At 40.2% G+C, this 23,584-nt stretch overlaps 1 protein-coding gene across 5 annotated transcripts in view; it reads right to left on the minus strand.

Moving 5' to 3' along the window:
- MGAT4A (alpha-1,3-mannosyl-glycoprotein 4-beta-N-acetylglucosaminyltransferase A) overlaps positions 1-23,584 on the minus strand; it is a 133,937-nt gene that overhangs the window by 102,876 nt on the left and 7,477 nt on the right. For all 5 annotated transcript variants that reach the window (XM_045005496.1, XM_045005524.1, XM_045005487.1 and 2 more), the window contains exon 2: positions 19,317-19,643. In XM_045005496.1, coding sequence (XP_044861431.1) covers positions 19,317-19,410 — 94 coding nt within the window. In that variant the 5' untranslated portion in view covers positions 19,411-19,643. The remainder of the gene's footprint in view (positions 1-19,316; positions 19,644-23,584) is intronic.

Consider the following 23,584-nt stretch of genomic DNA (forward strand, 5'->3'; position numbering starts at 1 on the left):
GAAGTCCCTTCGGATCTGCGGGAGGGCTCTACTGCTTCCGGTCCAGTCCCAAGTTCTTGCTGTTGTGGGTTACATCTCTGTCTGGCTGCTAATGCCGTAGGTTTATATATAGCCCCATATACACCTGGGTTCCATAAAAGGTAATATTTATTTCTTTGCTTTGCCATTGGCTGTCACTCTCACTATTTCACTCATTCCTTACATTGATTGATTACATGTTCATAAGCATGGCGATATAAAGCACTGCAGCTTTATGGACCTTCCATTGTTACTTGTGGTTTTGTAGCAGCACAACAGGAAACCGTACAGACTATATGCGAAAGAGCAAGTGGGAGGGAGAAGGGGGGGGAGGGTTGCATGCAGCAGGGCTAGCGCATGCAGCAAATAAAATAAATAAATATATGGCGATATCTCTATCTCATAGAACTGGAAGGGACCCTGAAAAGGTCATTGAGTCCAGCCCCCTGCCTTCGCTAGCAGGACCAAGTACTGATTTTGCCCCAGATCCCTAAGTGGCCCCCTCAAGGATTGAACTCACAACCCTGGGTTTAACAGGCCAATGCTCAAACCACTGAGAGAGACAGACAGACACACCCTCCATGTGGGGGCCACGTCCGGCTACAGAAACCATGAGAAGAACAGGAGTACTTGTGGCACCTTAAAGACTAACAAATTTATTTTAGCATGAGCTTTCGTGAGCTGCAGCTCACTTCTTCGGATGAAGAAACCATGAGGTGAGCCACGGGCACACGTGCAGACCAACAGACGCTACTACTTTCAAAATCTCTGGCTCCAGACAAATGGTGTGCCTGCAACAACTCATCAGCGGAATAGAACAGGGACCATCACTCAAAGAAAAACTTTTTTTTAATATATACCATCATGCTCAGGCTACAATATCTTAGAGTTTTATAAATCATCACAGTACAAATTTCATCATCTCGTCTAGTCTCTCCTTCATTCTCCTTTGAGCCAACTGGCCTCTTTTTTTAATTGATTAAACTACTTATGTGGAAGCATATACCAGACAAAATTGTTTTCAGTAGCATTTCAGAAAAAGACTGAACCTCAATAATGAAAAGTTTTTTCTGCTCTACATTAGCACTTAACCCATTTTCAATACTGACTCAGGGGAACTCTATTGAAAACCATTTTCAGCAATGGTTCAGCTAGCATAGAGAAGGCTTTTGTGACACTCATCTGACAGTTACAATACACACAGTTATGTAAAAAAAACTGTTGACATAATGCCAACATGTCATCCATGTTTGTGCCTTGAAACTGCTTAAAGTTGATGTATGGTGTCCTTGAAATATTAGAAGTGTACTGATATGGATGACTGCTTCCCATGGGCTAATTAGCTGCCTCACTCCTGACTGAAATGAGCTCCTTTTAGAACAACAAAACCTTTTAAAGCAAGTTACAGAGGGTTATTAAACCTGAAGACTAATCAGCCATGCAAACAGACAAAACAATATACAGTAAATGTTAACCATATAGATGCTATAAATAGATGTTCTTAAAGAAACTGCCTGGGATCAAATTTCATTAGGCATTCTTATCTGACAATTTTATTCTCTAGGCCTCCAGAGCTATGGCTATTCATAAAGCTGCTCTGCATATTTTTATTATTTTGAAAGTAGTAAACTGAAAAGCTTGTTTTTTAATTGAAGACTGTTTAAAAAAAAAGTTATCCTATTCATCTATGGAACTCAGGATAATTTTCCTGATGCATTTTTAGATACCTCAAAGCTATCAAACCTCTGTATTATCCTTGAAGAAGTGAAATAGTCACAATAAGTTATGGAACATAGATTCATAGATTCTAGGACTGGAAGGGACCTCGAGAGGTCATCGAGTCCAGTCCTCTGCCCTCATGGCAGGACCAAATACTGTCTAGACCATCCCTGATAGACATTTATCTAACCTACTCTTAAATATCTCCAGAGATGGAGATTCCACAACCTCCCTAGGCATGGCTCTGTTAAATCCCTCAATATACTAAAAATACATCCCAATCACAAAATCCCTTCCCTTCTCCATAAACCAAATAAAATTTTCCTGCATCAAAGACTTTTCAAGGAATAGAATATTCTGTGTCCTGCACATCTACAAAGAGCGGTGCAAGGCAGCTGAGCCAGAATGCCCCCACAAACATCCAGTAATATAAGTGTAGCAGTTACTAGACATACTCTATAATGTTTCTGAAGCTTCATAGCAAGTTTTCATTGTGGGCAGGCCACTTGCCAGGTCACACCTAGTCACTCTCTGAGCACTGAGCCTATCAGAGCACAGGGGGTGGGGAGGTTACAAATATAGGAGTTAAAAGACAGACCTTTGGATTCAGTGGCTGATCGACACAGGACCAAGCGATGTATGCTAATTATGTAAAAGTAGGGAAATTGTAAAAATACCACCAGTAGATTTACTACCTAACAACTTTTGTTTAAAAGTTATTCACAGTATTCCAAATACTATTAACTATATTTCATGCCATTTATAATGTGTTCTGTATGCATTATTTATTTTATTAAGAAACTGTATGGTGTTTCTCTCTCACTCTCTGAAATTGTCTAGAACTATTAATGTCTGCTTGTCAGGGTTTTACACATAATACCCTAAGTTTAACTCGGTGTAATGCTTTCTGAAAAGACAGAACTCTTGCCTGTGCTGAAGCAAAGAGTTAAGATGAGGTGCAGAAAGAAGGGGGGTGTTGCAGAATAATGCAACATAATGTTGCCTTTGCATCCCTCTTCCACATTACATTTAGAAGATAAAAATGTATTTATAAAACAAAAACAGTTCTTTTTTCATATTGATATTCCTTGCAGTAGCTCTCACAAATTTGACTGTTAGGCTCATGATATTTAGTATTTTTCTTAGAATCCTAGTTACGGGAATCAAAAGACTATGTGAATCTCAGATTTATTTTAAAAAATAAAAAGCAACTTCATGGTTGTGGCAAAAACCTTGAAAACATCAAAACATTGAACCCTAATGAGTCAGCGACCAGAAGGTAACGAAAAAACCCTAACCTAAGGTTTTTTAATCAATCATTTCTAAGCAAATGTAGTCTCTGGGACCCGACTTAAGATTTAAAATGTTTGAGTCTGGTTATACTGTTACAATGATGTGGACCTAAATCCAACAGCACTGCGCTAGTGCGCAGGAAATAAAGTGAAACAAATTATAATTAGGCTGTGCAGTGTATGAAGGTAATATATACTGCCAGTCAACTTCTTAAATACATTTTAAAAATGTTACTTTATGGCTCCTGCTTTTCTTAAACCCTTCCCTTCCTAGCTTCATGCCACTTTTTCTTTACTATAATTCCCATTTACTCTCTTCCTATACATGGAGTGTGAACTATTTAACAAATATTGTATAGAAAGAACTTAAAATTTGATGTTCAGGGGCAATACCCAGAGAAGTCAAAAACCTTCCCCCTCCTCTCTCCAACCCATTTAGAAAGGGGCAAGTGCTGCAATTTTTACCAGAATACTGGCCCTAAAGCCTTAGGCTATGTCTACACTAGCACTTTCGTTGGTAAAACTTTTGTTGGTCAAGGATGTGAAAAAAAACACACACCCCGACTGACATAAGTTTCATCGACCAAAGCACGGGTGTGGACAGCACTATATCACAGCAGGAGATGCTCTCCTGCTGACATATGCTCTCCCACTGAAATAGCTACCACCAGTCATTCAGGGTGGTTTAATTATGTTAACGGGAGAGTGCTCTCCCTTCGGCATAAATCAGCTACACAGGAGACCTTACGGAGACCTGTGCCGCTGTAAGATCTGTAGTGTAAGCAAAGCTCTTCGCATGAATTAATCTTTTTAGTAGGCATCTGAAAAATGTGAAGCTCTACACACCCATCCCCCGACTGCTGCTGGTAAGTATAAACACTCTGTCCTCTCAAAAACTTTAGGGTAGTCTAGACTAGAAGTGCTACAGAGGCACAGATGAAGACGCTCTATGCCGATGGGAGAGAGCTCTCCCGTCGTCTTAATAAAACCACCTCTGCAACAGTATATGTGTCGGTGGGAACAGCTCTCTCACTAACACAGTACTGTCCACAGCAACGTTTAGGTCAGTAAAACTTACGTCGCTCAAGGGGGTGGCTTATTCACACCCCTGAGTGACATAAGTTATACCAACATAACCTGTAGTGTAAATCATCCCTTTGCCTCATTGCTGGTGGAAGGGTGGTAGTAATTACTTCTGATCTATCATTCACAACGCTTCAGTTTTTGAGAAAGATTCCTACTCATCATAAGGGAGTGGATTTTTCAAACCCAGATTAAAAAAGGAAAGAATTTTAACATCTAGTTTACTTTTCACTATTTTTTGTAGCCTGTTTACTTTTTGCACTTTAAGTCATCTTGGCCAATAAGTACAGTCCAATCACTCTTGGTTTAGTTTGTTTTCCACCCCCACCCTACTTTCTGGTTTGCATGCATTAGCACAGTGCTGAAATGTCTGAGCTGAAAACTTTGGAGCTTGATTTTACAAGGTGCTAACCACCTTCAACTCCCATTATAAAAATAAAAACATTCCTATTAATAAGAGCTGGTTAAACATCTCTATTACAAACTCTAAATTTTAGGCTTGAGCTATATGAAAACATTCCTAGAAAACTGTCCCAATAGAGATTCTATTTAATCGTGAAACAAAGGAATAGAAAGAGTATAAAAATAGGATATGCCCTCACAATCTGTACAATTTTCCTGTAGAATTCTAAAATGACTAGAGTCACAATTTCATTGACACAGAAGATAAGAAAATTAAGGGAAACATGAAATGGATTTATCATATATACTGAGTTAGGAACTAATGATTGTCACTCTGAAAGTTCATACAGATTTGGCAGACTTTTCATATTTTATTTGTAAAAAACACAAGACTTGAGTTTGTTAATCATTTCCCTTGACACCTTTAATTCAATATACTAAAAAAATTTGATTGTCAGTCAAAAAAGAAATATGACAAGTTGTTTCTAAATATTAGATAAACAGAAAAGATTTTCTAGAAGATTAGACCTTGTTCAAATTGCAACCTTGACTTGATTTTCTTGTTGTCTAACTGAAGCTGTTGTGTCTGCACTGTGAAGGACATATAGCAAGTAAGCTCACACACTGATCACTCTTCAACAATAATTTAAGGACTCAAATTAAACAAGTTCATAGGGAAGTTTTGCTTTCAAGAACAGATGCAAAAATGTAGCAGTCAGTTTTTCAATTAACACACAAAAAACAAAGTAATCGCTCAAGCAGGGTGGTAAAAATTCTAGGACTCAAATCCAAATTTAGGAACATGTCCTTGACTCAAAATCCTTCTGCACTGACCTCAACATTTCTTTCACAGAGGATTTCCTGACCCAAGCCAAGCAGCATTTGAAAAAAGCAACAGGCAAGTAGCTTCCCTTTACAATAATATTAAAATCTTAAATTGCACTTTTCATCCATAGACCACAAATCACTTAAAGAAAAATGAGTATCATCCTCATTTTCAGTCGAAGGCACAGCTCCCACGTGAGGTGCAGATTTGATTCTGCCCACTAGTTTCAAGGCGAATGGAAACCCCACAATAGAACTGTGGGACAAAAGAATTCTCAGTTACAATCAATTCCAAGAGTAGTTTCTCCATTATAATTACTCAGAATTGGCAACTGAATCAAAATGTAATCATGATGCATGTTATAACTTACACAATTTCTAATTGTTTTTTGAGGTTTACTTTGCACAGGAAGCTGCCAGTCCAACACTTATTTCCTTACTTCCTTCCACAAGTGATAACTGTTTTTCAGATAGTGAGCTGCATTTATATCCTGCTTATGCCTGAAGATTAATATGCAGTAAAGGTATTTAAAATACTTTCTCAAAAAAGGAACATTCTATGAAATGAGGAGACTCTAGTTACCTGCCAAATAAGGAAAAAAGTAACAGCAAGCTACTTGTTATTTTACTTCCAAATTCTGATAATTTAATTATTTAAATACTGTACTATTCTCATTTACATCAGGGTCCAATCAACAGGGTAATTTTTTTTAAAGATTCTTTTATATATTGCAAACCCTGTTTACTGAGACTAAATACACACAGACACACTAAGACACTGAACAACTGATAATTGTGAGCAACAAACCCTCCTGAACCAAAGATGAAAACAGTTTACCTGGAGTGCAGATAGGACAAAACCTTGGTCAGCACCAATCGGTAAAAAGCCAAATCTTCACCATAATTCTTGAAATTTCGTCTCACTGCTGACAACTAAATGTCACTAAAGGTTCTGTTTCATAGGTCTGATTTACATCCGAAAATTAGATCAACCCAGCTATGTCTCTCAGGGGTATGAAAAATCCACACCCCTGAGCAACATATCAAGTATCAGAGGGGTAGCCGTGTTAGTCTGGATCTGTAAAAGCAGCAAAGAGTCCTGTGGCACCTTATAGACTAACAGACGTTTTGGAGCATGAGCTTTCGTGGGAGAATACCCACTTCATCGGATGCATGCCATGCTGCTTTTACTGAGCAACATAGTTAAGCCAACTTAAGTCCCAATGTAGACAGTGCTAGGTTGATGGAAGAAATCTTCCGCTGACCTAGCTACTCCCTCTCGAGGAGGTGGATTACCTATGCTGATGGGAGAACCCCTCCCATCAGTGTAGGCAGTGTCTATACTGAAACACTACAGCAGAACAGCTGCAGCTATGCCACTATAGTGTTTCAACTGTAGACAAGCCCTAACACCCCATCCATACTTGGGAGGGCCAATGAACATTAAAGCATTTGAAGTGATCTCTGCATTAAGATTTGGAAGGTTTAAAAAAAAAAGTGACTTGTAAATTACCTTTATATTATAGCAGAAATTTGACAGGATAGCTGTGAAACTGTTATAGTGTTTAAAGCAGCCTAACACTAATAGTGGCACAGTTGCATGTCTATCTAGGAGTGTTTGTTTTTTACAGCTGGATAGAATAAATGGGAACAGGTTTTAATCTCTTCTGATGTGACTGATTTCCTATGTACCTCTACATATTCATAGTACAAAACAGAAAGGACATAAAAAAAATAGCAAGCTTCCTAAATTTAATTATTTTTTTTTTGGTTATAAACCTCAAGACTTCATGCTCTTCTCTATCTCCTAATGAGAGAGGTGGTGGGCCAACCATTTATAGGACATATCATCACTGTATGAAAACAAAGCATCAGAAAATCCAGACTATTAAGGAGCTCATGTCAAGAGAAGCATATGGTTCTCTCTATGCCTTGGCTACAGCTATTAAGGGTAATTAAGTACATGTTTTGTGTGGAAATAACTCTTGCAGCTTAAATGTTCACAATTATTTCTTTATTTCATTGTAACTTGGGTTTCTTTTCTTTTTTCCCCCATTTTTAAAAAGTCTCATATTTGATTTTTTTCATCTCACTACTAATTTAACCAGCATTCATACTTGTTGCTCAATGGATTGTGCTGTCATGTGTTCCTATGTACTAACAAATTCTTCAACTTCATTGTTCAAGTCCTGGTTATTTGGTTTGTCCTTCGGTCTCAATATCAAGAAGTGATGTTGACTGTGTTGGCATTTCCTCTTGACAGGATGAGATAGTGATACAAAAAATTTCTCATATTCCGAAGTCATATGTTGAATGAGTTCCACAGTAAGCAACCAACACTTAAAATACTTTTGATCCTCACTGAGATCAGCAAGAATTAAGAGGTTCCATATAATTAATTTCTTCCCTCTCCCCCCCCCGGGCCAAAAAAAAAAGACTAGTACACAGGAAATTGTGCTAGTTTCTGCTACAATTAGTGTAATCTATTGGAAAAGACATCATTTTCAATCACAGAAATAAAACAGCCCCTATTCATAATGTAACAGATGAATGGAATTTTTGCATTTTTAACTATATGCATCAAAAAAGTCACACTGAAAATCACGGTTTCTTACAATTTGGAACACATTTAATAGATCTTTCTTTTGATCACTATTACCACATCTCATACACGTGTATTCAGCTCATTAGCATAATTTAATATTTAAATTTTGCTAAAATATCTTTCATTTTAAAACCAACACAATGAACAGAAACACAGCAGTGCTTAAAAAATACACACTGATTTCATTCAAAATAGTCATAATGCAGAAATGAAATTCTTCCAATTAATTTTCTGAGCAGGGTAAAGAAGTTATTTTACAGTACTATAAGGAATCAAGGTATTTTTTATTTTTCATTAGCTTGTAAGGTTTTTAACTACTTGAAGCATAGAAGCTTGCATATAGTGCCTTTCATCCCAAAGGAATGGATATTCCTAATGTAATAAAGTTACATTTTAGGAATTAGAGTTCTGATAAGTTAATTCTTTTACAATTCCACTGGACATGCGTTGTTCAAAGATTACTAATACTTCCCAATATAAAAAAAACGGTTACCTACCTCTCATAACTGCTGTTCTTTGAGATGTGCTGTGCATATCCATTGCAAGTAGATGTGCCCATGCCACATGCATGGTCACTGAAAGGTTTTCCCCTAGCAGTGCACGTTGGGTCAGCTCTGAAACCCTCTGGAGTCACACCTTCATGACAGTGTATATAGGCCCCTGCCGACCCGCCGCCTCTTCATCCACCACCACTCCTTCTTGCCGGAGTACTTCAACAGAGGTGTAGGCAGGTAGGTCTTGGAATGGACATGAACAACATCTCAAAGAACAACAGTTACGAGAGGTAGGTAACTTTTTTCTTCTTTGAGTGTTTGCTCGTGTCAATTACAAGCAGGTGACTCCCAAGCAGTCCCTAGGAGGAGGGGTCGGAGTTCACTGAGTCACAGACTGCATCACCGCTCTGCTAAACGCGGCATCGTCTCTGGCCTGCTGTGTAATGGCATAGCGTGACAAAGGTGTGGATCGATGACCACATTGCTGCCCTGCAGATGTCTTGAATGGGAACCTGTGCCAGGAACCCTGCCGAGGAAGCCTGCGATCTTGTGTAGTACGCTGTTATTGCTGGGACAGATATATTTGCTAGGTCATAGCACGTCCTGATACAGACCGTGATCTATGAAAGGATCCTTTGGGATGACACTGGAAGCCCCCTCATCCACTCAGCAATTGCAATGAAGAGCTGTGTTGATTTTCAATACCACTTTGTCTGTTCAATATAAAAAGCGCAGGATGGACCCTGCTAGCGTCTCCTTGCTCCACTGCTCTAGTGGGAGAGCAACCTGTGTTGGTCTTCTTGTGCAGCGCCAGCAAATCCGAGTGGTGCCGTGCACTCACACCAGAGGAAGTCTTCAGTGCTGGGGAGTGGCGGTGTTGAGGGTCTCTGGAGCCCGAGTCCTTTCTTGCCGCCACATCCTCTCTTACTGATGCCAGCACACTCTGCACTGAAGTGCTGAGCTTGGGGTCAGACACCGCCTTTGTCGGCTGAGGACGAAAGGCTGACTCCAGGAGGAACAATTTTAGCCTAAAGTCTCTTTTCCTTCTTAGTCCTTGGGTGGAGGCCTTTGTAGATTGTGCATTTCTCAGTCTGATGAGCTTCCCCCAAAAACACTTCAAGCAGGAGTCGTGTGAGACTCCCTTTGGCATAGGCTTCAGACAGGACTCACCGGAGAACGAGACATGCCCCGGTCCCTGGAAGAGGGAGACCGTGGTTGTGGGGGGGTGGAAACCCCCAACTAAAACTTATCTTAACTAACTGTGAATTAATGAAAACTAACTAATCCTAAATTTAACTATTCACAGATACAACAAGGGAAAGTCCACTGGGGATCGCTTGCCATAGCAAGAGAAGAGAGCTGCTCCAACAACCATCACTACCGGTAAGAAGGAACTGAAGAGGTGACACGTCGTCAGGGATTGTACACTGTAATAAAAATGTATTATTTGTATACGAGTGTGTGTCATAAATAAAACATTAGGGAGGTGCCCTTAAAAATAAAGGACAACTTAGAGAAAGTTTATTTGAAACAAAGGGTCTGTATATGGGCGTGAGGGAGATTACCATAGCCAGGAACTAGCTCTTCTGTTTCAGGAACATCAGTCCAAGTGAAGCTATGCATTCCCTGTTGCCAGGCCCCTTTTGCGCTGCCCATGGTGTTGGCACCATCAGGTCATAGGACCCACTTACTTTTTTGCAGACTCCAGTGGGCACCCACCAGTGTGAAGTGCCAGGCTTTGTGCACCGCGATGTCTGGCTGCTGGCATGGCTCCTGATATGATCCACTGACTGGATGGGTTGCAGTGGCCGTTCCACGGCGGAGGTCGGACCAGCCCCAGTGCACTGACAGAGACACACCCAAAATCACACTAACATTCATGCACCTCCTGCAGGGACTGGCCTGCACAGCTACCAAGGCAGCAGTTGCTGTGTCCTACTTGCTGGGAGGGGGTGTGGGTGGGTATGTCTACACAGCAATTAAACCTGGATGCCCTCTTTCCCCAGACTGGGGCTCGTTGTGGGGCTGTGTTTGTTCTAGCTGAACCTCAAGCTCGGAGACCCCCAATGGGGGAGGGACTCAGAGCCCAAATATCTACACAGTAATGTTACAGCCCCAGTCCACTGAGCCATACCAGCAGGGCATTTAATTGCAGTGTAGACAGCTCAGTGGGGCTGAAGTGGAGGCTTCTGGGTAGGAACTACCAGGGAAGAGAGCCAAAATTTTGGAGCTTTGCCATCTGATTCTTCCTCCCCAAGCAGCTATCGGCCGCTTGTGGGAAACAGGGCCACATAACTGGGGCAGCTGTTAGGAAGAGCAGGAGGGTGCTTGGGGCTGGTGGTATGGGCGGGGGTTAAGGGCGGAGGAGCAAGCTCTGGGCTGGGGTCAGAAATGAGGGAAAATGAAGTTAAATACTAGAAATGACAATACAAAACTCTTCAATTTTCATTATCTAAGATGAGTGAAATGCAAAAAAATTAGAATGGCAAAAATGCATTTTTCAATTTTAAAAACAACGTATTTGTAAAGCAGCTAGTTCAATACCTATGTAGCCTGATTCTCCACTGCCTTGTACACTGTATAGTTATTTGTAAAATGCTGCCGAATCACAATGCAAGAATCAGGTCTGTGAATTTTGACTGGATAGTGTCCCTTTACAAAAAGGTCTACAGAGTAAAGTTAGTGAGGGCATCGCTCAGATTTTGACAGCCTATCCATGCAGCCATTGCAGCACAAATATCAGCAGAGACGACAATAATGTTGCATCTGGAACTTAAAAGTTTGTGGGGAGAAGGAAATGAAATTTGTGTTTTGATTTTTTCATATGAAGTAACCAACGTCAGCCAGAGCATGTGCCCTGGGGATCAGTGACCATCTGACTGCTCCCCAGAAAGTGCCACACATCTAGTGGTGCGCAGAAGCACCAAACTGTGGATGTGTACAGGCAAACGAGATTCCCTCTGAAGTCCCGTTACCTGACTTCAGCCCTCAAGGCTCCAGGAGACTCCGGTGCCAGGGCTGCAAACAGGACCAGGTCGCTCATGCTCTGCAAAACCCAGTAGCAGCCGCAGGCTCCCCATGGGCACCCAAGGGCCAGAGAGTGGCTGCAGTTGCTGCTCCTCAGGTGGCACAATGGCTCCACTGCCCTGCTCTCCCTGGCTTCTGGGGGATGGTGACACTGGGGTGCGGCTCCGGGAGGGCATTCGGGTGCAAGAGAGGGTTCCAAGCTGGGGCAGAGGCTTGGCGCGCAAGAGAGGTTTGGGGTGCTGGCTCTGGCTGGTACGGTTCGTGGGGGCTCCAGAAGGCTGCTGCTATTTAAGGCAACTTCTTAAATAGCAGCCGCACCGGCACTGCCCCAGCATTTCCTGGGAATGGAGGAAGCTGGCTGTGGCACCCCGCTTTCACGCCCGTCCCAGATTCCCAGCCCTAGGAGCTGTGAAACCAGCACTCGGGGTGGCACCTTCAGGCTGGGGCAGTGCGTGGAGCCCCCCAAGTCAGTCCCTATGCCTAGGAGCGGGACATGCCAGGGCAGCCGCTTCCCCAGAGCCAGGCACAGAGCCTGCCTTAGCACCACTGCCCCCAGCGACCAACCACATGCTGCCAGGCCCCTTTTTGACCAGATGTTCCAGTCAAAAAACCAGACACCTAGCAACCCTACAGTGACCTACGGCATGACCTTCAACTTCTAATAATCTCTCTCACTGTTCATTCAGAAAACCAAAAATAAAACATATGATAATATTGATAATATCTCTAGATTAAAGTAGTGACAACACTATTACCTTAGAAACCTGGATTTTGCATTCCAGAAACAGTTTGTACAAGATTACTATCTGATTATATTAATTTAGAACATTCTAAGCTTCAAAGCTGTGCTATGGTAGGATCTTATGAGGAAAAGGACTTGGACTACCTATTAAGCATTTTGGAAAGTAAGCGTGAAATCCCAAGTTGTACAAATCTTCGTGTGATACTATCAGAAGGTAATTTATTTCCAAGATGCAGGATAGCTATGCAAACCAGCCTGGAAGGAGATAGTGTCCAGATGGCCTTTGTGGTCACAATAGAGAAGGACTTCAAGGCAGACTGAACAAGTCTGTTCACTACACTATTTTGTTTCAGAGGAAAACCACCAAGCAGTTATTTTTTCCACAGATTCTTTCTCTGAAAGTGTCTTCTTCTGCAATAAGTGTACATAATGTTCCTGTTCCTATTTTTACACCTCTGTGGTTGTGTTTAATTTAACCCATACGTTTATTACTTCTACCAGCACCAGCTATCTTTTTATTCCCCCTTAAATTATGCCTAATTATTCACAGTTTATATGGGATTTAGGACAAAAGCCATCTCTGTGCCTGATCCTGAACCTCTGTGTGCTACCATAATTTAAATGTTAAATATAACAATTACCCATGATAACACATTACTCTTTTACATCTAGTAATAGAGGGACCAGGGGAACCACTTTTGTCCTGAGAAATTTACAGAAAGGATGAATATTTGCTGAGTGTAAAACTGAATTACCCTCAAGAGGAAACCCTAATCACTTGTTACAGTTTTGTCTAGAAGGCACCATCTGTGACACCGCATGTTTCTCCTCTGAATAGGATTGACTAATATGTTCTGGCACTTTGGACATACAAAATGATGTACCTGCATTACGATATTAACTGAAAACTTACATGTTTGTGAGTGGCCCCAAATTCCTAGACAGCAAGACTGGTCATATAGTAATAATATCTGTCTTCCAAAAAATATCAAAATATTTTGTCAAATGTTAATTAAGCTTCAAGCCACTTCAGGCCAAGAAAGGCCAAGGAGTGATTTGTCTAAAGCAGCATTAGACGTTTGTGGCTAAGTAATGCACTCATCCTTTCGTGAATGCATGCCAACATCCCAACCACAATTTCTACTGAATTGCAGTCTACTGTTCAAACTCTTGAATGTCTCACTAGCACCAACAGGATAAAACCTTAAATTAGGTTATTACCTAATATGTGTATATCAGACTGTAACTAATCACAATGAAAATAATAAAAGGTGATTATTAATAATTTGTTTTTCCCCACTGTCTACCTGAGGAGTTCCTTAAAATTACAAAAGATATCTGAAATTAGAGACACAAGTCTTTTTTAGTTGAAGCACATAGTAATAAAAAAAATCTTTGGAATAGAAAACCAAACTATTTTTCTTATAGGAAAACCAATGTGTATGTGAGCACATACACAACAAACCAGTTCCTCAAATCAATTGAGTATCATTCATATTCCCTCTCAGTTACCAGCAGGATGGATAAAAATCAATGATTTAAAAATAAATAAATTTCAGAATTTTTTTTATTTAAATTGGATTTTTTTGATAAAATGCTTTTGAGGAAAAAACCTATCTAAAGATAGTTTTAATTAAGATATATTTGAGCTATAATGTATCTCATCATAGAATAAGGATTATAAATTCTAATTCTATAGTATGAGACAATAGATTCATGTAATGTTTAAGAAAAGTTTTGTAAATGAGTTCCAATCGTTTATGGATTAGGGATCCAATCTTATGGGGTTCCAGGGGCTTCTGTATAGATTATTTAGGTTAATCTTCCTAGCACCCAATGGGACTCAGTGCTCAGTCTAGAAGATACCATCAGATATGCTTAGTTTTGCAGTTCTCAAACTGTGGATTTGTGTCTCCAGAGATGCTTGCTAACAGCAAAAATGTTTTAAAATAAAATAAATATATAGAGGTGAGAAATAACAGACCTCAACCCTATTGTCCCTCTGCAAATCTGTGTACACAGAGTCAATCCCTTACCTCTCTCTAAAAGTGCAAAGTTTCAAAAAGTTCAGTGAAGAGAAGATTGTTGGCAGCGGAATAGATCTGGACAAGGAGAAGAAGCCTGGAGATAAATGTGAGAAGGGAGGGACAGGCAGTAGAAACAAAAGTGAAACTGTTTGAGCAGCATATTCCAGAAGTCTTAAGGTCTTTCTGAGCGTAGCCTTCATTGATTTGAGATCTATCATACCATTCTCTCACTAGAAGGGAAAACCTATAAAGGCAGCAGGCCATAAAAGAGACCCAGTTTAGAAATATTTTCATGAAGTTCCTCTACCTGTGGGTAAGACAGGCACGTGTGCAAAATGCAAACAGTGCAGCAAAGAAATGCAAGGCCTGGTTGCCCAAATGAAACATCATCATGAGATGTGTTCCTTCTCAGGAGGAAGCTGCGTTGAAGATGATGAAAGGAACATGTCTGAACATGCAGGATCTTCGGGTTGGCAAACTTTTTTATTTCATACTTCTTTCTTGAGGACTGCCTGTCTTCCTTCTGGACTATTCTTGAATTCTCATGTTTGAGCAAAATATATAGTTGTTACTCTATGGTACTATCATTTTAGATGCAGTTGTGATAAAAAATAAATAGCTGAAATAGGCAGATCTTCCTTTTACAATTTCACCTTTAAAGTAGTACTGAGTGTCAGTGAATGCAATGAATGATACTAAATGAGCAGTATGGTAATAATAATTAAATAACTGCATTGACTTATTTTGTTTAGGAGAATCCATCCTCAACATACAGGATTCTGAAGACTATGCACCTGCAAGATAACCATCTTTTTCTATAGTTTCAGAGTTATCTGCCAATGATAGTGTTTCAGTCACATCACGTATGTCACATAGCCACAGTATATCACCTGTAGCAAAAAGAAAAAAAAACCTCCATCATCCAGAAACAACCATAGATAAGTTTGTGATAAGAACCAACAGATTACAAAAAAAGATAATTAATGAAAAAACTGCCCCGTTTGTTTATGCAACAAACTCTCCTTTCCGTATGATTGAGAACCCACACTTAATTAACATGGTTCAGTCATTAAGACCAGGATACAGTCCCCCCCAAAAGAGCAGATGTTGCAGGCAAATTGCTGGATAAAGGGTATAAAAGAGAAGTTGAGCAGTGTGCAAAAGGTCTGGAGGGTAAAATTGTTAACCTGAGTCTTGATGGGTGGAGCAATGTCCGCAATGATCCTGCTGTATGTGCTTGTGTGACAATAGAAGGGAATGTCTTCCTTACAGAAACAACTGATACATTAGGAAATGCACGCACAGAATACTTACAAGAAGTAGCACTAAAAGCTATAACAAACTGAAAAAAATTCAAATGTCTAGTACGCAGCTTGATCACAAACAATGCTGCAAATGTATCCAAGATCAGAAGAAATTTAGGAGAGAGTCCCAAGCTAATAACATATGGTTGCAGTGCTCATTTGATGCATCTCCTAGCCAAAGACTTCTGTGTTCCAGAAATAAAGGCTAATGTTGTTGAAATTGCAAAATACTTCTGTAACATCCACTTTGCAGCAGCTGCTCTGAAAAAAGTGGGAGGAACCAAGCTAACTCTCCCACAAGATGTGCAATGGAACTCAATAGTGGACTGTTTTGAGCACTATATCAAGAACTCGCCTAATCTGATGACGGTTTGTGAACAAAATTGTGAAAAAATAGATGGCACTGTCACAGCCAAAGTCCTCAACACTGGGCTTAAGAGAAATGTTGAACACATGCTGAGTAACCTGAAGCCTATTTCTGTAGCCTTGAACAAAACACAGGGAAATAGCTGTTTTATTGCTGATGCTGTTGAAATCTGGAAGGCACTGAGATCTTAAAAAGAGAAATATGCAATGACAGAGTTAAATTACAAGCATTAAAAAAAAACAAATGGGCCCCACACTACAAGAAGGATGTGGAAAAATCAGAAAGAGTCCAGCGGAGGGCAACAAAAATTATTAGGGGGCTGGAGCACATGACTTATGAGGAGAGGCTGAGGGAACTGGAATTATTTAGGCTGCAGAAGAAAAGAATGAGGGGAGATTTGATAGCTGCTTTCAACTACCTGAAAGGGAGTTCCAAAGAGGATGGATCTAGACTGTTCTCAGTGGTACCAGGTGACAGAACAAGGAGTAATGGTCTCAAGTTGCAGTGGGGGAGGTTTAGGTTGGATATTAGGAAACACTATTTCACTACGAGGGTGGTGAAGCACTGGAATGGGTTACCTAGGGAGGTGGTGGAATCTCCTTCCTTAGAGATTTTTAAAGTCTGGCTTGACAAAGCCCTGGCTGGGATGATTTAGTTGGGGATTGGTCCTGCTTTGAGCAGGGAGTTGGACTAGATGACCTCCTGAGGTCCCTTCCAACCCTGATATTCTATGATTCTATGACAAGCACTATCTCCAGCTCATTTTCTTACAAATATTCTCAATACTCAGTACCAGAGTTAAACCTTAACTGCTGAAGAGGAGGAGTTGGCTATGACATGGACATCCAATCATCCCTCCATAATGCCAACTCTAATAAACTTCAGAGCTAAGGGTGAACGATTCAAGAAATATATGTTTGCTGATGATGTTTTAAAGAAAGTCACACCAGTGAACTGGTGGAATTCACTTAATCACTTGATTCAGAGACTGTTGAAGTGATAATCTCACTTTTAACAGCAGTAGCTTCTTCTGCCGCTGTAGAAAGAATATTTTCTTCCTTTAGACTAGTTCATTCAAAATTGAGAAATGGTGGGACCTGAAAAAGCAGGAAAGCTTGTTTTTGTTTTCCAGAATATGAACAAACAGGAAAATGAAGGTGAAGACAACCGAGTTAGCTGTAGAAGCCAATATTTTAAAGTTTTCATGTTAAAAACAATTTTAACAAAAACAAACTTTATTTTAAAAAACTTGAATGTTTAACTAAATTCAAATGCTTGTTGTGTTAAAATATTATATGTTTGCTGTTGAAGAAAAAATCCACAATACATAACGTTGTTGTTTTAATTAAATAAAATAATTTAAATGTCTGTTTGGTGATGTTCTCCTCCTATTACAGCCTGGCAAGAAAATCCTCCAAATATTAATGATTAACCTGTTGAATTGGAGATAGATATTTATGAAGTCATTTGGAGGTGAACTGTTTCAAATTACCTTTGGTAAATGAAATAACGAAACAATCATTCATTTTCTGATATAGCTGTAAAACTAATCTGAAAAGTTTTCAAAATAAATCAGTTTTAAAATATAGTGTGTACCTTCTAAAAATGAAACCTACATCTCTCTGAGTTGTGAAGAATATGTATTAAGGTTATAACAACCAACAAGAATGCACTTTTACGTAGAAATCCATGATTAAATTGAGTCTTCCTGACTAGTGATTTAAATCAAATCCACCCTGACTAAAAGTCCACAGATATGTACAAAGTTTTTATAAACAAAGACACTGTCATCAGAATTTGCAGAAGCAGCATGTTGCTATACAGCTTGGGCAAAGATATTACATGAAACTTTTATTAGGAAGAGTACATGTATTTTATAAGCCAAGATGCAAAATTCAGCATTTCTGGTACAATATTAATATCTTTCTGTTTTCGTTGTTTGTCAAATTTAGATTTCTATTGCCCAATTAAAACAAATTTATAGTATCATGACCTCAAGAATCCAGGCGTTTCATTGATGTTTATGTTCAGCAGCCAAGCCCATTGACCAACTGTTACAAAACAGATTACAGGACACAGCATCTGTTTCTCCTACAAATGCCCAATGAAGAGAAATTAGCCAACCTGCAACACAGCCTGTATGTTTCTTCCCAAAGGCTTTGTTTCTCTTTCTTCCCATAGATTTTTTTTTTTAAAAGAGAGACTGGCTTTCTCTGTAACAGATGGGATTCCTGGCAAGTCTTGGCTTGCTTTCCTCTAAGTCAATGCTTCTGTGGTGCAGGATCAGAACCCCAAAACAGCACTCTCTTAGCATAGAGGTTCCCAGCCATTTAAAAAAAAAACAAACAAAACCATGTCCCACCTTAGCATTTTTTAAGTTTATTTTATTTTTAAAAGCTTGGATCCCTCGCCCATCCTTACAATGCAAGTAGACTGACACCTAGTGTGTGTGTGTTCATGAACTATTAGGCAAATTACTCAAAATGCAAGTCAAATGGTGCTATAAAAACATCCCTACCTGTTTACAAAGAGTCAGATAAGGGGAGCCAGAAGGATGGCAAAAGTAATAAGTGCCAAGTCACAATGCCACTCACTCAGATTTAATCTGGCTGTCTCTCCAAAAAATTTGAGAGAGGGGCATTGTGATCTGGTAATTGCCCACCCACCCATGGCACTTTTACTCTTAGACTCACTGTGCCGCCGCCGCCACCAACCCCCTGCTCCTCCGGAAAGTTTGATGCACTCACATCCCCCATTGAGAAAGTCTGTCTTAGCAGGGGTAATTAGAGCAAAATTCATCATTTTAGAATGACTTGAGAAAATCTAATATATAGAATTCACTAATTTCTTATTTACATTATTAGAAAGGGAATATTTCATATAAACAGGTCAAACTGAAAATATTTTATGTTTCTCTCAAAAGGCAAGACAGAAGGGAGAAAAATCTCTCAAAAGATGTTGAGTGGCAGTTTGCTGTTTCAATCACCAAATCAATAGGAAAAAATAGTATGTGGCACCAAAAAGTAATGTTTATATTCTCCAGCCTGGCGCACTGGGCAACTGTCACAGGAAAAATTAGAGAAGAGCATCTGTTTCTCCTGCAAATGTGCAATGGAGATACTGCCTAAAATAGCCCTTTTCCATCAAGAAAGAAAAAAGTCTTGTTTATCTCCACAGAAATATGTTTTCAAACAAAAACAATAGGCATCCCCCCAGGTTGATTTTCTGACTGCAAGAACAGATGCATATTACTCATCAAGGTAATATTCTTGAGCAGAAGTAGTCAAAATTCAGTTTACAGCTTACTAGCATTAAAAAAAGCATTTAAAAAAAACAGCATATGTTGCATCATTCACTTCTCCTTCACGGGTAGCTAGAGTTCAGTTTCTTTTCAGAAAATATTTGTCTTACCTTTACCATTTTGCCATGCAGTGTACCAGGACAAACTGAGAAAAGAAGTGATGAAAAACAACACGGTGGCCACAGTTCCATTTCGGAGCCTCATCTCATTTCAACATCACACTTGTTTATATTGTACTTGCGATTTGGATTGATCAGTTGTATTTGTACTGAAGTCAGTTTATTCCACCATTAGCGTCACTTGACCAACAGGAATGAGAGATGTAGCTCTCTCATTTCAAAAGCTCTGTAAAACCAGTCCAGCAGTCACATCGCTTCGAACTTTTACTCGAATCACTCATTAGCCTTCATACAGTAAACTTCTTTATGCTTCTACTCCTGTTTACAAAGGGAACACAATTGATCAGTTAGAGGCACAAAAATATATTCTTAAGCAGTCTCATCTCTATATCAAAACACATAATAGAAACACTATTAGTACTATGACGCTCTTTACTAAAAAGGACAGTCAAGTATGGCACAAGCAGATTAATTCTCCTTTCCTGTCACCCATTTTTGGGATACTTTCTTCAAACCTGAATACTACTTGACATACTTATTTGTCCTTTTTATTAAAAAGCTTTGTTTTTAAAAGACACAATTAACACAGGTTTTGTTTGTATGCTACAAATATCCATAATATTAGTATTTGTTACAGCAGTACCAAATGGCCCAAACAGGACCAAGCCTCACCGTTCATAGTGCTGCATACTAGAATCACAGAAGATTAACTCTTCAAGAAAAGACCTACAGTCCAAGGCCTCAATCCTGTGATTCACTGCACATAAGTAACAGTGGTGCAGTTGCACAGAGCATCACTGAAATCAACAAGACTATACAGACACAGTGGTGCACCTGTAAACAGTGAACTGAAGGATCAGTGCTCTAAATTAGCATTTCCAGAGTCTCAGTATTTTAGTTAACTGCTCCTGACCCAATATAGTATGCACAGGTCCTGCTAGTGAAGGCAGGGGGCTGGACTTGATGACCTTTCAAGGTCCCTTCCAGTTCTAGGAGATTGGTATATCTCCAATTATTAAAACAGTGTTAGTTGGATGCACAGAAGACAATATGCTACATTCAATTCTACATAGATCTGTGCAGTACAAGAAATTGGGTGGTCCAGCAGTCTCCAACTTTCTTTCAACCACAGCTATAGCTCTGGCATGGGTTACACCAAGGCCTCAGAGCTCCTTCAACCTACACCAGCTGGCAGCAGTCCCCAAGAAATCATCTGAGAATACTACACTCCGGCCACCACTACCCTTCACACCAGGGTGTAGTGTAGGATGTAGCCATGCCAGTATTGCCCAGCCAATAGCTCAATTTACTGGAAAATTCTAAGTATTCAGCCTTTTTGCACTACCTGAGCAGATCAAAGTTCCCAAAACAGGCCAATGTCTGGTTTCTGGGATTTTTTTTTTTTTTTTTTTTTAGTACCAGAGAAATCTGAAGGACTTTCCTCATTACACTATTATGAAATGGCATAAACATGAAGCCTAAGTACCTGATATTGTTTCTTTAAGATACTGCCAGCTTTTCTATTTCAAATTCCATCTGACAGAAGTGTGTTACTCAGCTGGTGAGAATTTCTTTGGGTTTAAATGTTCCAGTTCAGAATTGATAATTTATTTCTCATTCAATTAGGTCATCACTTAAGAGCAAAAGGAAAAATCTTTTTTTTACACTGGCACCTAAAGACCCCAATCAACTGGGGCCCCATTGTGTTAACAGCTGTAAAAACACACAGTAACAGAAAGACCCTTATGCAGAGAGCTTACAATTGAGACAAGATGCACCAAGAGTGTGTCACGAACAAATGGAGAGAAGAGGATAACAGTTATGGGAGCACGTGATTACGCAGACTAGCACTGAGCACAACTTTCAGGTTACAAGTCTTTTTTTAAGATATAAAAAAATATTAATATCAGACACCTTCCCAACCCTTTTCACTTGGTAATTTACCATTAGTATAATGGCTGTAGTGACCCTTGAGGGAATTTAAGAGGAGTTGGGCAAGTGCTTTACATATTAGTTTGGAGAGGGCATTCCACACATAAGGAGCATCATGAAGGTACTTGTGGGAGAAGTGGACAAAGATGCAATAAAGGCTGACACTGAAAGAGCACCTGGGACAATGCAATAAGATAAGAATAGATAAATAGGAAGAGCAGAGTTGTGAAGAAAAAACAGGAGTACTTGTGGCACCTTAGAGACTAACAATTTATTTGAGCATAAGCTTTCATGAAAGTTGTGAAGGACATTTAAGGTAGACAAGAAGATTGAATTTGAGGTGAAGCAAGAGAGAGGGAGAACCAGTGGAGAGATTCAGAGAGAGGACTGATACGGTTTGAATTATAGGTCAGGAAAAAATATTTAGCACCCCCATATTGAACGGTCTGAGGGAGATGAGATGGACATAAGGAAGGTCAAAGAGTAGGTTGCAGTAGTCTAGTCAGAAGATGAAGGCCTAAATGAGAGTTAAAGTAGTATGGATAGAGAGAACAGATCATGGAAGTGTTAAGGGAAAAAAGCAGTGAGATTTTTATATGGCCTGGATATGTACGATTGAAAAGATGGAGGAACCTAAAATGACTCTCAGATGACAGGCCTAATTGACTGGGAGATTAATGTCGTCAACAATGCTGACAGTAACAGCATTAGGTTGACTTTAAAGAGCTATTATGGTGATCTGCGGTAACATCTAGAGGTCCCAATCAGGACTGGGATCCCACTGTTCTGTACAAACACAAGACAGTCATTGCTCAAAGAGTTTTTATAAGACAAGGCATGATATATGAATGTCTCAAACAACCAGCAGAAAGGGGAAGGAAGAAAGTAAGCCACAGTAATATGTGCAAAACTAGATGTTTCCAAATGAAGTAAGTAGTATTGTAGATTTTGGTTGGTTGGTTTTGCTCTTATGCCATTCTTCCCAACCCCCGGCCCCCTCTTTCTTTCCACCTATAACCTAGTTAACATTATTTAGGGGTACAGTAACTCCTCACTTAACATCGTCCCAGTTAATGTTGTTTCGTTGTCACGTTGCTGATCAATTAGAGAACATGCTCATTTAAAATTGCACAATGCTCCCTTATAATGTTGGTTGGCAGCCACCTGCTTCGTCCAGTGCTTGCAGAAAGAGCAGCCCATTGGAGTTAGCTAGTGAGGGCTTGGAACCAGGGTGGACCAACAGTCCCCTCCATCAGCTCCCCTAAGTTCCCTGTGCAGCAGCCACCCATCAGGCTATCAATTCAGGTGTCCCCCCCGCACTGCTGTGTGCTGCTCCCGCCCTCTGCCTTGGAGCTGCTCCCAGGAGCCTCCCGCTTGCCATGCACGGCAGGGGTGGAAAGAGGAGTGCTAATGTCAGGGTGTCCTCCTCCCCCCACTCCTGTACCCCATCTCCACAGAGCAGGGGGAGGGACACAACAGGGCTTAGGACAGAGGGAGCTTGCTAGCAGCAGCTGCTGCCTCAACTTGCTGATCTACGTAAAAAGGCAATGTACTTAGAGTGGGGTCAGCGTACCTAAAGGGGCAATGCGCATCTCTCTCTCTCACACACACACGCACCACAACCACCACCCAGCACTTTGGAAAGTGGAGGGAGTGGTGCCCTCCAATGGGATAGCATGGGTTCATCTAGGGTGACCAGACAGCAAGTGTGAAAAATTGGGGTGGGGGGTAATAGACATCTATATAAGAAAAAGCCCCAAATATCAGGGCTGTCCCTATAAAATTGGGACATCTGGTCACCCTAGATTCATCACCCCTTCAATTTCCAAGGTTTGCAGCCACTGCCATGCTGTGTCTCCTCCCTCTATTTGTGCTGCCTTGTAGAGTGTCAGGCTACATTAACAATGTGTTAACCCTTGAGGGCTCAGCCGAGTGCTATTTGATCATTTAGCAGTAAGACATTCCCTAGGAAATATCTGACTCCACCACCTCAACCAAGCTTCACAATCATCGCTGTGTACAGTATTGTTTAAAACACATATATATATATATATATATATAGTCTTTTGTCTGGTGAAAAAAATTCCCCTGGAACCTAACCCTCCCATTTACATTAATTCTTATGGGGAAATTGGATTCGCTTAACATTGTTTCGCTTAAAGAAGCATTTTTCAGGAATATGCCTACAAATGTTAAACAAGGCGTTACTGTACTACACTGCATCAGAGACTGCACATTCTAAGACCTTATCAATACTAGAAAGGTTGCACCAATTTAACTAAAATTTTAAATTGATCTTGTTAACCCAGTGCATGCCCCAATGTTGA

The sequence above is a fragment of the Mauremys mutica genome, chromosome 1 (assembly GCF_020497125.1).
Source record: "Mauremys mutica isolate MM-2020 ecotype Southern chromosome 1, ASM2049712v1, whole genome shotgun sequence".
Lineage (NCBI taxonomy): Eukaryota > Metazoa > Chordata > Testudines > Geoemydidae > Mauremys > Mauremys mutica.